The sequence below is a fragment of the Amphibalanus amphitrite genome, unplaced genomic scaffold (assembly GCF_019059575.1).
Source record: "Amphibalanus amphitrite isolate SeventyFive unplaced genomic scaffold, NRLGWU_Aamphi_draft 000032F_arrow, whole genome shotgun sequence".
Taxonomy (NCBI): domain Eukaryota; kingdom Metazoa; phylum Arthropoda; class Thecostraca; order Balanomorpha; family Balanidae; genus Amphibalanus; species Amphibalanus amphitrite.
This window is the reverse complement of record NW_024881528.1, coordinates 300,850-316,573: the sequence shown is the minus strand read 5'-3', so window position 1 is coordinate 316,573 and position 15,724 is coordinate 300,850. Positions and strand designations below refer to the sequence as shown.

The 15,724-nt window shown below is 56.6% G+C and overlaps 1 protein-coding gene across 13 annotated transcripts in view; it reads left to right on the top strand.

Annotated features, from left to right (window-relative positions):
* Window positions 1-15,724, top strand: part of LOC122368312 (zinc finger protein 1-like) — a 135,820-nt gene that overhangs the window by 98,151 nt on the left and 21,945 nt on the right. For 9 of the 13 annotated variants that reach the window (XR_006254215.1, XR_006254214.1, XR_006254213.1 and 6 more), the window contains exon 3: window positions 15,011-15,174. Coding sequence is in view for 7 of the 13 variants with exons in the window: in XM_043342165.1 (XP_043198100.1) it covers window positions 15,011-15,174 (164 nt within the window). In the remaining 6 variants the exon portion in view is untranslated. Of the gene's footprint in view, window positions 1-9,920; window positions 10,304-15,010; window positions 15,175-15,724 lie in introns of those variants that run through there. The other 4 variants (XR_006254227.1, XR_006254226.1, XM_043342199.1 and 1 more) reach the window with 2 other exon arrangements.

Below are 15,724 nucleotides of genomic sequence, written 5' to 3'. Positions count from 1 at the left end.
CGTTTGCCTTTTATTACTGGCGGTGTAATTTTTCTTGGGCCCGAGACGTGCCGGCGCGGGTTATATGTAAGCGGCCGCCGCTCGCCGGGGAGCTCGGGCGCAGTGGTCCCAGGCAGAGCTGGGAGCGGGCCCGACCCGATCGGCCGCACCGGTCCACGCTCAGCGGGGCTGGGACGGAGCCCGCGTCTCCCAGTTCACCCTGAAAAGAGCGCCTGCTGATGAGTTATTCAGGAGAGGTGAGCTAGGTAACACCTTTTCCATGTCGTCGGGCGGGCCTATCTTTTACGGGGGAATTAATTGCAGGCGGAGGCAGCCACCGCATACGGGATGGCAGCATTAGAGGATTTCTACGGGGCGGCGAACGGCGGCCGGACGGGCGAGTGTTTTTTATTGGTGCCGCTGTCTGACGCATGTGACACGTCCAGTCGGCGGACGGCCGTCAGAGGACAAAGGCGACCGCCGACCACCGGCCGTCGGCAGAGAGCGGCCATCGGCCGGCGGACGCAGGGGCGGACCCGAGCGCGAGGCATATTGTTGTGGCCACCGGCCGGCTGCCGAGACATGCTGGACGGACCGGGCCGGGAAATACACCTGTTGTTCCCGCCGAGATACGGATCCATCAATCAGGCATGAAAGATCAGTGTCATTTAGTGTTCCAGCCCTCAAATGCACCCATTTCTGTTTGATTCTTCATGCCTCACTTAAGCATCTGGCGCTAGGACAGTTACTCTAGAAGTAGATACAATTGAAAGACATTTATTTTTATTTTTTCGTTTTTTTTTTTAGATCACAGGTCATGATAGAAACCTAACACACATTTTAATTATTTGCAAGTTCTATATGTTTGAAAATGACTGTGAGACGTGTGTCCTCAAGCTGTGAGGAATTCAGAATGTCTATTGATTTCCATACTGCATATAAAAACATTGCTTGTGAGAAAAGAAAATAAGGCAATAATGAAAGAAAAAGTGCAGAAAAATAATGCTGTCCAGCAATCGACATTCCTTATGTTTCGTTTCGGCCTACTACGTTTCGCTGCCACCGTTCGCTGTTACCGCAGTGCAGTGGCTCGATCCTGTTCACTGTTCAGCGGGCCGCCGGCAGGTGGTTCACCTGGCGTGGTATGCTGTGCCGCACGACTCCGCTGCTCGGCGGCACAGCCGGATCTCGCTAATCAGGCGGCGGCTGTGTCGGCCGCTTCCACGCCAGTGAATTGGGCCGGGGATTTGTCCGAACTGCCGATTCCCATGGATATGGCTGTTATCCGAAAGCCATTATGGACCGAAGGGATTAGCACCTTGGTAGTAATGGCAGCGCTTATAGCCGAGCCGCGTCCAAGCGCCCTCGCCGCTGAAAACCCATCTCCCGCCCACTGCCGGCCGAGCCGCCGCCGAGCCGCCGCAGCCTGTTTTCGCCTGCGGTCTTCGCTTTCCATCCGTCCAGGAAATTACGAAAATTCGTCCTTTCAACGGCTCCTTTTGAATTAATCAAGAGTTTGATTTCGCCGGGAATCGTGAATGGGGCCGGTGAGGTGGCTGAATTTCTGTCGTCCACCTTTTATTACCGGGACGGGAGGCCCTGGCAGAATGCCAGCGTCGCCGGTCTTCTCCAAAGGTGGTGGATGGGATGTCACCCCCACGTGGTCTCTTGTGATGATATACCTATCCCACCTTTTCTGCGAGCTTCTGTAACTCAGTGGATGCTGGCCTCCCTAGGTTCGTCCGGGGAAGCCTGTCGGACCGGGCCGGCCGCCTAGTCAATTTACTCAAGAATCCTGCGTATTTTTGTCGGTGGGGGAGAGGCAGCTGCGCAAAGGATGCCTCACTCATTTCTCTAGTCTATGATTAATTGGCTGTATCCTGGCGATAAGGCACGCTATTTGTTCGATTATCCTCCGGCATTCCAGCCCTAATGCGCGGTTCGTCCCCTGTTTGCGCGGGAAGTACTCTCACCGTTATCATTACGGCAGCGATGGCCATTTTTCATACGTGGCAAATAGCGGCCACCAGTCAGCTCCCGTCGGGCCAGCGCGGCCGGCGGCTGAGCGAAGGGGTGCATCCGGGCCCGTGGCCGACCGGGCCCACAGGGAAATGGCTGCTGGCTGGCCGGTGATGCACCACCTTGTCGCCGCTCCGCCGGCGCCTAGCGCGTATCGGAGCACGTTCATTACCCAGGGTGCCGGTTTTTAGACATGTTAATTTCCCGCGTGTCTGCACAGATGTGCTGCGCCAGCCGCCGTGTTGGCCGCGGTGGTGTGTGAGGGCCCAGCGGAGGAAAGGCGTAAAGGTCTCCAGATACTTTGCAGTTATTACATTTTCCTTGCATACTACATACCAGTAAAACGCCTTTTGGGCGACCAACGGAGCGAGCGAGAGGATGGGCCTTGCACGTGCGAATTGCGAGGGGGTACCTCCAACTAACTTGTGCACTGCACCCTACTAACCGGTCTTTAGCGATGTGCCAAATTTCAACGCAATCGGCCTAGCCGTTCTCGAGATCTGGAAGCGGCACACTGCACGTGCGCACGTGCAAGCGGGGTCCAAACTGACTTTTGCACGGCACCCTACTAACTGGTCCCCAATCGTGTACCAAATTTGAGTGCAATCGGCCCAGCCGTTCTCGAGATCTGGGAGCGCCCCTTGCACGTGCGCACGTGCTGTAGCACCCCAACCTTAACACATGCAGATGAATTATCTGATGGAGACCTAACTGTGTACCGAGTTTCAATTCAATCGGCCCAACCGTTGTGCTGTTATTGAGGTTGCAATTTTGGGGGTTCTTTAAAAATGTCCAACTTTACCACGCGCCACGTGCGGTGGTTGGCAAGAACGCATGGTGGCCATCACACCACAGAACTTTTACGTCCAAGTGACATTCAGTAAAGAAGACCGCTTGTCAATCGGATGTCCCGTTCCTAAGATATTAGCTTTTGAAGAGCGTCCCCACGGCCGGCCGGCCGCCCGGCCGGCCGGCCGCTCATACTCAGGATTTTCCCTTAACCCTCGCCCGTAAACGGCGATCTGCCACCTTCGCCCATGCAGGGGGGGGGTTGGTGCGACCCCCCCCCCCCTTGGCGTTTGAAAACGGAGCGTCGTAGAGCTTAGCGGAAAAGACCAACGGATTGCTCTCGCCGAGATCTCGCGATTGGTGGTATATTTTTTGGTCCTAGGTCAACATTTGACCTACTTTTGACCGGTCAAAGGTCAAATTTTCGGAAAAATAGACTTTTTTCAACTTTCCGCGGCGATTGCGGCAAAAACGGTGGGAGATATCGACTTGAAAACTTCACTATCGTGTTCCTTGATCAATTCTCTATCGTTTGGTATGTATTTTGTTTCCCTAGCTCTAAAAATGGCGCGTTGGGAGCGCCGGAAGTCGGCAAGGTCACAGTCGGCGGAAGAAATTCGAAAAATCAAAAATTAAATTTTTGAAATCTGATTGTATTTTTGGATTTGGGAGGTCTATTTGCTCCCTATAGAAGCTAATATTGCTGCATATTCTCATTGAGGTGACAAGAATTAGCAAAATAGTGGTTCGGGCGCTTTTCAAAAATAGTACCGGACGCTGTTCCTCTTGTGACGTCATAGCTCCGTGACCTGACCTGACCCGGTCAAGTTTCTTATACCATATGATAGCCAATACTTGCCCCAACATGCATGGGAAGTTTCATCACGATCCATCAACCGATGTCCGTACCACCGGCAGGAAACTTCGGGCGTTGGCACTCAGTTTGTGAAAATCCGGCTGGAGGCTGTTCCCTTTGTGACGTCATAACTCCGTGACCTGACATGACCCGGTCAAATTTTTTTTATCAAAAGATGCGCAAGGTTTGCCCCATAAGGTATCCAAAATTTGGCGGCGCTGCGCGCCGCCGTTTTTGCACTATTTCCGAAAAACCTCAGGGGGGGGTTGCACCAACCCCCCCCCCTACATGGGCGAGGGTTAATTCAGTATGAGACTCCGCTCGCTTCGCTCGCTCCGTAATCACCGGGTTCATCAAAGTCGAATTGAATTCGTTCCACAATTATGTCAAATATTTTCATAAGAGAAAAGTCGTGATTAAAAGCAACAGTATCATGGAACTTTGGCTTTAGCCAGATCCATGGACGCGGGATCAGGGCAGGGGTGGTCGTTTGGCAGAGTTGCAGGGACCCAGGAGGCTCGTACGTTGACCGTTGTGGTCGCCGATTTGAGAGGGTCCTGCCCGCCACCAAATTTGTCGACGCTCCAGAGTGATGGGCGTCGATAAGAGCCAAATTGCAGCGGCGCTTATCGCTAATCAAACTCTAGTTAACCGACGGACAATAACAAATGTGGCGTCGGTGGGACCTGACTTCATTGGGACTTGAGCCGAACGGCTGATAACGGCAAATTGGACGCGATCGTATCGGGCCGAGTGACACGGCCCAACTAGAGCGGCGGCGTGCAGGAGTCCACCGGGGCCCGGCCCGTGTCCCGGCTGCACCTCCCCCCCCCCCCCCGCTGTCCCGCGGGGCGGTCCCAGACAGAATCGACGCAGGTGGTCACATATGGTCTGCATATCTCTGTCCAAGCTGTGAGTAATTGGGAACTACCTCACCGGGCTGCTGAAACAACAATGACACCATCGGATCGCTATGACGGTGGGAATTAACCTGTGTCCGGGCCGATACTGCCTGCTGCTTGGACTTCTTTGTTTATTTTTGTTGCGGTGGTTGATTCATGTTATTAGCCCAGGACTCTCAGCCGAGAGGCAATTCAAGCCTTTTCAATGTTGTTCACAGAGTGCAGAAAGGTCTGAGTTGGAATCCTTCGCACAGTGAGTGCGATAGATTTGATGGTATCGCAGTTCTCTGTCTGATGCTGGCACAGTGGACGCTGGTCCGGTGGCTCGCTCCTCTGTTCACTATGTGGCGCGGTCGCGCACGCCGCCATTGTCTCTGCGCCAAATCACGCCGCGCCGCCGGCTGCTGACCTTTTGGCAAATGTTGGCCCATTACGCGAGTGTCCGGCGGCGCGAATCTCGGCCCCCGGCCGGCCGGCTTGTCACCGGCGTCACGTACTTCATAGAGAATCGGCGCCGCGATATTGGCTTTGACCTGAATGAAACACGGCCGAAATTGAACCTGCGCCCGATTTATTCAAACTGAGGACGTGCGGCTTATGTCTCGGGACTGAGAGCGCTCTGTTCTGTTCTCTCTGTATCGGGATGTGAGAGACGCTGCGGACAATTCGGCAGTGGTGCGTCCAGTGCTGCGACACTCTTGCAATGCTTGCAGTCGCTCTACCTGTTTGAAATATTTATTTTGAAAACGTTATTTCATGAAACATGGAAACATGGAGACATGGCTCAACCGATTGAACAGATTACCGATTAACGACTAGCCGATTGAGAAAGCATAACTATATCATTGTAATTGTGGTCTAAGAAATTCAAGAGCTTCGCTAACTGTTTAACTCGGCCCACTTTCTGTCCAGCCGGCGTCGTAACAGCGGAACGCCCACCGCCCCTCTGTCGCCGCCGTGCTCCTGTCCGTGCCACCTTGGCGTCGGCCGCGGCGCCGCCGCCGACCGGTGGGGAGGCCCTTCGTACCGGCTGCCCCGCCGTCCCGACCATCCGACCGAATTGCCGGTAATTGGCCGAGAATTTATTTGTCCTTGAGAGCGCGCCGTGCCGACAGGGGAGTGTGGCAATTGAATTCAAGTGAAAAATGGCTACGTGGCAGGTAGTGCAGTACGTGCTCGCTGCCGGATTAATTGGATAATGCGGCGGCTCAATGGTGCGGCCGCGTGTCGTGGCGGCGGCCCGTCTCCGACACATCTGGCCACGGCGCCGGCCAATAAAGCGGTGCGCCGTGTCAGCCGCCGACAGCCCGGCGCGCTGCTGCGGCTGTCGCGCCGCCGCCCGAGAGGGAGACGCCGCCGCCGCCGCCGCGGGCGAGGAAAAAATGGGCCCAGAAGTAGTCGTAAAACGCTGCCGGCGGGTGGCGGCTGGCCGAGCCCTCCGCGCCCCATGACGCCTACTGTCCGCCGCTGATCCGAGCACAGCCCAGTCCAAGAACGATAGGGGGCATGACGAAGCTCCTCGCTAGATGAAAAACATGCCGGAAGTCATTCTTCCCCGAGTCTAGTTAAAGTCTGATCGGTTGGACAGGCAAAGGTCGTAGTCGAATTATAGAACAATGTATTTTAATGAAAATAGCGTAGCGCCTCTCTCCTCGCACATCGGCACCTTGATAATAATTTTTGCTTTACCTCTCACCGCCCTATCGGTTGCGCTTCCAAGCTCTCTTCTTCAACTCTCTATCGACGGTTAGCGACGTTGCTGCCGTGTCACAGGGCGGTCGCGAAGGGCGGCCGGTCGCGGCGCGGGCAGCGCGCGGCGGCACGCTTTGATGGCTGCCGGTGACGTGACCTCACGTCCGGCGCCGTACGGATGGACACGCGATGAAACAGACCGCCGGTGGCAGCGCGCGCGGATGAGAGCAGTGCCGACCGCGGTCGGAACACGGCCCAACAAACCGCCCGCGCCGCCTCCGCCTCCGCTGCGCCGCAGATGGCGCAGTTACGAGGCGCCAGAGCGACGAGCACGAAGGTGCAACACAGTGGCGGATTCAGATAGGCGACATATTGGTAATGTTCGCGCTTGCTCTGCGAATGACGGACGGGCTGAGCTGTCAAGCGGGTACATGCTTATCATATGCTTATTCGGTTGAATTTGCGATATGTTGGTGTGACTAACTTTCGGCTGCAAGCCATTCTCCGGACATCAATGCTTTGGCTTCCTTCATGAAGCAGCCTGGAGAGACAAACAGTTTGTCGTGACGTTTTTGTCTCTAATATCCCTAGTTTCAGCATCCCATGGTTACTTTGAAAACGGCATCTTGTATTGTAACGTCCTGCTATCAATTCCTGTCTGTGCCCGCACGGTATCCGCATTTGTTTCCTGCAAGTCGAGTTCATCCGAACGCATTCTGTCCCTCGAAGCTGTAGGCGCTGTCACGAGGACGGTGCTTGTTGTCGTTTCACGGTAAACAGCCGGACGTGCCGTGTCGAGATAGGTCGCCGACTCACGGCCTCAAATTCGCCGACAAGACGCCCACGTCCCCCTCCCCTCTCTGCTCCCCTACATCCTCCTCTGCAGTAGTCACCGAGACGAGCTTTGTCTTATCGGAATGCATGGATGACAGCGATGTTCGCTCCTCTGACAACCCTAGGCAGGCGTGGGTCGCTCTGCTGCGGGAAAAATGGTGCGCTGATCTCATAGGAGCACGTGCTAATGCGGAGCCCCTAGCAGGACGTCTGCTGTTCGGTGGGTCGGGGCGGCACGGCTGACCTGTCTGTCATGGTTGAGGTAAACTGCGGTCGATGATATCCTAGGTTCCGGGCGATAAGGCGAGGCATGATGACTCCGTCGGTGAGTAAACGCTGCCTCAGCCATGCGTCGATGACATGTGTATAGAATGGTATTTATAGAACCGGTCTCTCGGCCAGAGGCCTTTTTGTGCTGGAAAACAGTGTGTTAGTCCGTTTTCATAAAGCGCAGTGCTTGTAGCGTGGGTTTATATTTAGCCGGGTCAATTTGTATACGTCTGTAAAATACAGGGGTTATTTATGAAACGTCTGCTAGCCAACTTCGAGCCACGTGACGAAAAGCACGCACCATTAGTGTCCCAGCATTATGAAAAGCTAAAACAGCTCACACTAATTGGTCCCGGTCCCATGTAGCCAGATCATTCACATTTGTTCATTCCATTTTATAAAACATGAATTAGGAGATCAAATAGGTATTGGGTTGGCTCGTATTCAATCTCTCGTAAATATTTTAGGTAACTTTTGTTGCCCTGTAAACGCTAACCGGTTAACCTCGCCAAGATCAAGTCGGAGTGCCGTTCCTTACTATTATCCGCTGAATTTCTAATCACTGTGCCCATCCTGTGTTTCGTAAGGAGCGCCGGTCACCGTCGCCGGTCGGTCCGTTTCCCGGAACTGCGGCGTCCGCCGGCGTCTCGTCACGTGTCGGTCGGTGCTGACTGCTGGTGTCTCGGCGTCACGTGTGGCCCCGGTGCGGGGACGGTGTTCCGGCGATACCGGCCCCTGGCCTTATCACCCCTCGCCGTGACTGGTCAGAGGGCAGCTGCGGTCCAGGGGTCGGAGGGGTAAATTTACCGGGTCCGCGCAGCTGCTCGGCGCCGCCGTGGTTCGTCCCTCTTCCTCCAGGTGTTCATCTCCCCGTCTTGCCCAACTGCGTCCCTCCCCTCCTCCCCTCCCCTCCCTGTCTGTCCCGGCGGAGATGTCGCCAGCGCCGGTGCGCCGCCGCTGACCCTCGTATCTGGAACCGACGGGCGCCCGAGACGCCACCCACCCTTCCCGGAGGTGTTTGGAGGATGTTTCTTCCCACGCTGAAAATAGCCGGCTGGCCACCTTGTGCGGTCACTCGGCTGTTGGCGCCGCCCATTCGCACGTAATCTTATCGCGCGACCGAGCCCGAAGAGGAGAGGGGTCGGCCGCTGGCCCTGCTCTCGGCTCGCTCTTATCTCAGGAGAGCTGTTGTTGGCGACCAGAGGTGAATGTCAGATTTTGTTTGCCTCAAACCTGCAAGGTTTGCCACCCTGTTATCTCAACGCCAGCCTGTTGTTTATGCGTTTCTCTTGAATCGCTCCCAGTTTGAAGGAGAGAAAATCTCTGCATTAAGATAGCATCTTTCCTTTTCGCTCGGGTGCTGCGGGGATATGCGAATTGGGTGCCCGTTTCCTGATGCTTTATTCACTCTGTTAGTTACGTTTTAAAACATTTGTTTTCTGTCTCAATAGGTTTGACTTTGTTAGTTGGTTTCCACCGGTTATCGAATCCCCGCTGTTGTTTAACTGGCGGGATAGTCGCGTATGGTGGAAATTAATGTGAGTGTGCAATGTGCATGCGCATTGGAGCTTTTATTATTTTTAGAGTTTTTTTTTTAATGAACTGCGTATTATTTGCAGTAAAGAGGACTTCTCATTAGTTGTGACGGAAGAAAACCTGGAATATATTTTAAACGCAGTCAATCTGATTCTTCAGTGATCATGATGAATTTTACACATAATGAACGCATTCTCGTAAGTTTTGATTTCGTCAGAGCCATCGACCTTTTCTCCCAAAACGTCACATTTGTCCCCGTGAAGTCGGCACGACTGTAACGGCAGGCCAGCACACAGCACAGCACACCCTGCATCCTCTCCCTTCTGCGTCTCCCGACTCCCGGCTCAGAAGGGAGGCAGCTAGTAGCCGGTCCTCCCTCATCTAACCGAGAAGAATAACACTCATTCGCTGACAATGTCGGGCCTCCCCCGAGCCGGCGCTGGCACCTAGGTGTTGAATTTGGCTCGATACGCCGGCTCTTGAGAGCCGCTTGCGGCCCGCTTTATTGAGAGGAGGACGCTAATAATGAAATGTCGCCGGCCGCCGGGGCTGCAGCGACCGTCCCGGGAGGCGTACGGCAGTGTCGGCGCCGCGGTCAGCGCGCCAGTAATTCGCTCCCACGGGCACGCGTCCACAGGTGGAGCGTATCATACGTGCCGACTGATTGTCACTTTACGACCGCGTCGGCTCGGCCGGCCGGCCCCGCGGGCACCAATTACCACGGCAGGCAACACGGCAGGCGACACACCGACACAGGTGGTGACACCGCTGACACCACGGCGCGCCGGGACGGGACTGGACATGGCCGAAACGGTGTCAGGGCGATATGTCGTATCTACGAGCGGCTTGGAGAGGCGACATGGCGACAAATGGCGACATGGCTCTTCATATACTACTGCAAGCAATGCTCGTGCCCATGTCCAGCGGTCATCTCCCTCTGACGTATGACGTCACTCAGTGACGCCTCGGGACCCGGTGACGCGCCGGGGGCGGGGGCGTAGCGCGCCACCTCGGTCGGTGGCGCGCCGCCGGCGTGTGTGTCGCGCCCTTTGTGTTACAAGTGGCCGATGGCTGCGCCGGCGGTCGGCGGTCCGCGCCCGCCTCCGCCGCCGCCGTGTCGTCTTGGCTTGTTGCTCGCTGGCAGAGCTCGGCGCTCCTCGGTTGGGGACAGACGGCCGCGCGCGGACCGCCGCACGGACGGGCGCAGCGCGCCACCGACAGAGGGCAGTAGTGCGTGAGAGAGAAGCGCGCGGACCGGTGCCGCGGGCGGACAGGGGAGCGCACCGGGGAGCCGCGATGTTCTACTCGGCGGCGTACGACAGCCTGCTGGCGGCCGGCAGCCGGTACAGTGCCGTGAACGGGTGTCCGCTGCCCATGGCGCCGCTGCCCTCGGCCAAACTCTGGAGTCCCTGGCTGCACGATCCACGTAAGTTGGCTGATTGACCGGCACGACTCGGTCGCACGCGGTCGCCGGAGCTTGTTTTTGGTCAGATTGGGCTGTGCGCGTTGTTTCTGTGAAGAGTGAACAAGGGCTGTGTCCATTAGTATGCAGGTGGAGGCGTTTGTCATGTCATGTCAATGTGACTTCGTGTTTTCAACATTGGATTGCTTTGGTTTATTGCTGAGGTTGTTTTGGAATTAGAATAACTTGTTGCTTTTGAGATGATGAATGCATTTGGCCCGCTGGCAATGTCACTGCTGTCCACATTGTTTATAGCAAACTGATAAATGTCACTGGGATTTGGGTTGACCCCAGTCTTACTTAAAAGCTCTGGTTCAGCCAGTCATACCATTAAATTACTTGAGGTGTTTCAATATAGCAAGAGCTCACGGATTGGCCCTCGGTTGAATAGACACTGCTTTGGTAGTTATGTGTCATTTTCTGTTTGTCGCAACCGTGTTTTTTCACGGCTAGTTATAAAACACTTCTTTTTTTAGTTATGAAGTGAACACCTCTTTCGTTTGGTTTATGATAAAGGTTAATCCAGCGCTGCTCACTTTCATATAATGCAGTAACTTAGGCAAGCAGTGCATTTGTTTAATCACATGATTCGAGGCGATATTCGTACATCCCTCAGGGCCTGCCGAAATCCCCGATTCGGTTCCTCTCGAGCCCGGCCCGGTTTCTCTTGTTCCCGGTTCCCGCGCGCGGTTCCGTCCTCTCTCGTGCTCCGTTGGGTCCTCGCCCGCGCCCGGTTCGGTCCTCTCTCGTAGCCCGGTCCATGTTGTTTACCCTAGTGGCCGATGTTTGGACGAATATCAGCGACAATCGCTCCGGCGATTGGACCACCCAGTGATTTCCATTTCCCATTATCCTTGTCTGAGCGAACCAGTCGCTTTGGTTTCGGGTTTTTATGTCGCGTTTTTTCAGCTTCCGTGGAACTAACCGCTTGACTCGGCAGCCTGTCCCCGTCGTTTGGATTCCGATCCCGTTCCGTGTGTTCCCGAGTCCGGTCTGTTGCATGAGGTTTGCTCTTTCCCCGGCCTCTGCGAATCCTCTCTCTTTTTGTTCCGGCCAGGAAGCTAAACCGCTCGTCCCGCCAGGACGATAGGCCTCGCTGTATCCCGGTAGTTCCGTAATGTCCAGAGCCGTTAGTTCCGTGGGTTCCAGGACGTCCCGCTCCTTTCCTACACTTGTTTCCTTCCTCAGCCGCCTACTCAATTTGAGATAGCTCGACACGCTATCTGCGCCTGTTGTAACGTAGAGCCATGAAGGCGTTCGGTGACTCGGCTTGTCGCGACTCGCGGGTCTGTCCCGCTGGGCCCGGGTGTGCATGGCTCGGCAGTCGGCCCACCCGGCCCGGGGCTGTCCCGTCCGGTAGCCCCGGGTCAGGCCCGGGTCTGCCCCGCTCGGGCCGGGTCATCGTGCCGATGATCGCACCGGGCTTCGATCGCCGCTGGAACAGTGGGCCGTCCCGTCTCTCTGATGGCCTCACAACTGCCCACTGCCGTGATTTAGCCGGGCGAGTCGATCGACTGCGGATGAATCGACGGCCAATTCACCGGCCGGCCTCCATAACGACCGGACAAACGGGCCTCCCAGGCTATTTGTGCTGGCGTCGGCTTTCTTACCCACGTTTGTATGCATTGGAGCTTGTTGTTTCTGCTATTAATGATCGGAATTAAGTCTTAAGATATAAAGATTATAAGTGCTTCGATGAATTTATCTGTGTGATCTACGCGTACCGCGTAGCACCGCTCGGACATTGCAGTTCGGACATTATAGACATTATTGTTCCGTAGTTTGATATTGCGTAGTGTTTCCACTTATCACCTGATTTTGACCGACGCTGCCTTCGGCGGATGCTGGTCGCTTCCTATGTCGGGTTTCCCGGCCCATGGGCCCTTCCGACCATGTCACGCCCATTGCACCGTGCGTGGAATCCCCGCCTCCCCAGCAGAGACCGCGGCAGCGCCAGCGGCTGTTTAGACTTGCGGTCGGGGTGCTCGGAACCATATAGGTATGTGGAGCTCATGACGGGTCCGGTGATGTCCGGGATGGCAGTCATAAGTGGACTACGTGTGTCTGCTTGCTGGAATTGCCTCCATCTATTTATATTGAGTCATCTGGTGCGGTATGGTGGACGGTGCGTCAGAGCGCCACGTCAGGGTCGCGGAGTCCTCGGCTGCCGTGTGCCGCCGGACACAGGCCGGACCTGCGCCCTGCGGTGCTTACATTTGTCACTCGCTGGAGCACGACACATCAGTCACCGGCGCCACCGACGCTCAGCATGTGCACGTCACATCACTCTCACATGCTTTTCATGCATGGCTCTGTGCCGAGAATCCCGACCGCCGAGAACAGGCCGCTTCACTCGCCGGTGCACATCTGTGCACCTCACCGTGCACACAGCCTCTCAGTGATCCCACGTGATGAGTTTGTTCCCACAGTGAGAATAACCGTGAGAAGACGGGCGGAGCTGCTAAGGATCGGCCCATAACAGTGGAGGGCCGGCCGGTGGGACCATCAGAGGTCCGAGCCATTATCACCGTCGCTCGTCAGGCTTACCGGTCACCTTCCGGGGGTGTCGGGTGGCCGCCCCTCGATGAGGGCAGGGCGGCTCACGGTCATTAGGCCCCCGGTGCCGTCCGCCGGGGACCGGGGCGGAGCCGGGGGTCGGCCGGCGCTCACCGGTCGGGGAGGACGGTCGCGGAGGCGCCAGATGTGGCCACCTGTCCGAGAACCAGCCGCCGGGAGACAGCCAGAGAGGGAGACTCAGTCCCCGGAACGTTTGTCTCTCAGCCTGACCGGATGTGCCGGCACGGCCAGCGCTTATCGGCGCGGCACATTTCAGCGTGACACTAAATTCGCCTTTGGTAGATTTCACCCGGCCGTCAGCTCCGGACCGTCGAAATTATGGCCCTGCTTGAGATGGCTGACTGATATACAGTACATGAAACAAGCTGAACGGCGATCCGCCGCCGCACCGCCATCAAATCCTCCCCTGAGCGGTGCGCGCCCGGTGGGCCGCGCCGTCACGCAGAGTCACGCGGCAGTTCCGTCGGCCCCGATGGCGCCCCGTCGGCGTCGATGGTGGGCCGCGATGATGGGCGCTCACGGGCGCCGCGGCGCGGCCGGTGGGCGGCGCGGCGGCGGCGGCCCTTTATGGCCCTGTTGTCTCGGCCGTAACCGTCCCTGCCGCGCCGTTATTGACTCGCGTGCCGTTAGACGGCGCCCGACGAGCCGCAAGTTGGCCGGGCCGCGCCGGGTCGGCGCTGGGCCGCCTCACCGCCGCCGGTCCGCCGCCCGCTCATCCCGCCCCTGCCGGCTTTGTAGCCCATAAAGTACTCATTTTGATTTATACACCTTATCTGGCCGGGGCGACAATTCAGAGCTGGGCGGCAGTCGGCTCGGCGGCGGCGCCGGCTCGTGATTCGCTTCACGTGGTCAGTTCATTGGCGGCCGGCCGCCGGCCGCGGACTCATATCCCAGCCTCGTCGTCCGGGCGACGACCGTGCAATTTGCAGCTCAGATGACCGCTGATATCGTCGCCAATGCAAGCATTTGATTATGACATATCGCGTTAATAATATAAGACCGATCCACCGGATCGGCGGCCGGGATGGAGCCGGCATTAGGCGGGCCAGTTTTCGCTCGCGGCGCCGACTTGGTTCGATTGGGTGTAATCCAGTCGCCGGAGCGGTGTCGCGGTCAGCCGCGGCGGCGACTCTGTCAGCCAGAGCGATGACCGCTCGTCGAGCGGTCATCGGCTGCGCCACAAATCTGCATTGGGATGACCTTTGGCGGCGATCGGCGGCGTCTCTATCGGAGTGCCGCCGGGCTGCGGGGGGCGCTGTGAGGGGGAGCACCGGTCCGCCGGCCGGTCGGGCCGCACCGGGAGACGGACGGCGCTCCGTCAGATGCTGTCCATCACTGGCTCGGGGCAGACGGCACTGTCCAGTGGCCGTCCGCCGCCCGTCTGAGTGGCCAGACGTGTCTTATTTAGCTTAGAATGCCGAGGAACATTTGTTTGCTGATTGAACGTTGAATGTGGTTTGTAGCAGCATTTGACGTGAGATCAAGGAAATTATATAAAGTTTCATTTGGATTGGTCAGAGGCTTAGTTTTGGGGACGGCGATGAGGGTTGTTTTGTCATGTCCGTGAAAACAACGATTTCAAAACTGTTTCCCCACTGCTGTGTTTTGGGACTTTGGAGGGCGCAATCTTAGCCTATCTCGAGTGCGGACTTAATGTGGAAATAGCGCCATACCTTTGTTGGCTATCTTGGTAATCTTTTCGTCTATTATTTTGCTTGCCGCCATGCAATGCTACTTTGGTGCATTGTTTTTGTCGTAATTTGACCTTCGTTGTGCGGCTCATTGTCTCGCTGTCCGCGGACTTGTTCAATCAGTCACCTGACCCGCCACATCACCTATCTGGCTGCATCATCTCCATCATCCAGCGGTTGGAAGCCAGTTCTCAGTTGTGATCTTCAGTCCTATCTGTGACCCAAAGCCAGCCATCTCTATGAACTGACAACTCGCCTCCATGACGTGACCATAGTTCCCAGTGATCCGTTCTCCGTGCCCTCTGGCATGGCCTCAGCTCTTCCCCATGTGATCTCGATACCCCATCGTGAGTTGACCTCGGTTCCCCGCCGTGACCTGACCTCGTGTCTCGTCTGGTTTCAGTATGGGCGCTGAAGCAGGGCCTGGCGAGCCAGCAGGCGGGTCTGGCTGGTGCGCCCCAGCTGACCTCTCCGCTCGGCCACATGTGCCAGACCTGCGGCATGACGTTCCCCTCCAAGGAGAAGCTCGAGGTGCACGAGGTGGGCCACGGCCCGCCCACGCAGGTGGTAAGTTCCGCTCCTCGCCACCTCACCGTGCATGAGTGTGATGTTTGCATGAAAATTGTTAATGTTTTAGGGATGTGACTGTCCAGTCCTTAATTGAATCGGAAATTGATATGGACAAATTGGTAGCCGAGACGTGACATCTTTGTGTAGGCCCTGATTTTCGGCTGGGAACGTAAAAAACAACAACAGGGTGTTATCAAGATACAAAAAGGCAAAAAAGCGCTGGCAAGGCCTTTCGTCCTGATTCCTTCTCAGAAAGACTTCATCTGGCTTCGTCCTGGCACACAATGACCAACTTGACATCAGACGCTGAACCTCATTGTCCCCTTGGCTCTGCTAGCTAAGGAGGTAAATCAATGGGCCGCACTCATCATTGCCGGTCCGATGTTGGGTGCGAGTCGCCGCGCTGTGCCGGTGACCCTGCGCGCTGCACCGGACACCGGCGGCCGCTGCGCCGTCCCTCGCGCTGTGCGTGTCAGAGTGTGTGCGCCCGTCTCCTGTGTCCGCCGCTGCGACCTGAGACCGACACCGGGGCTCTGACGGCCCACCT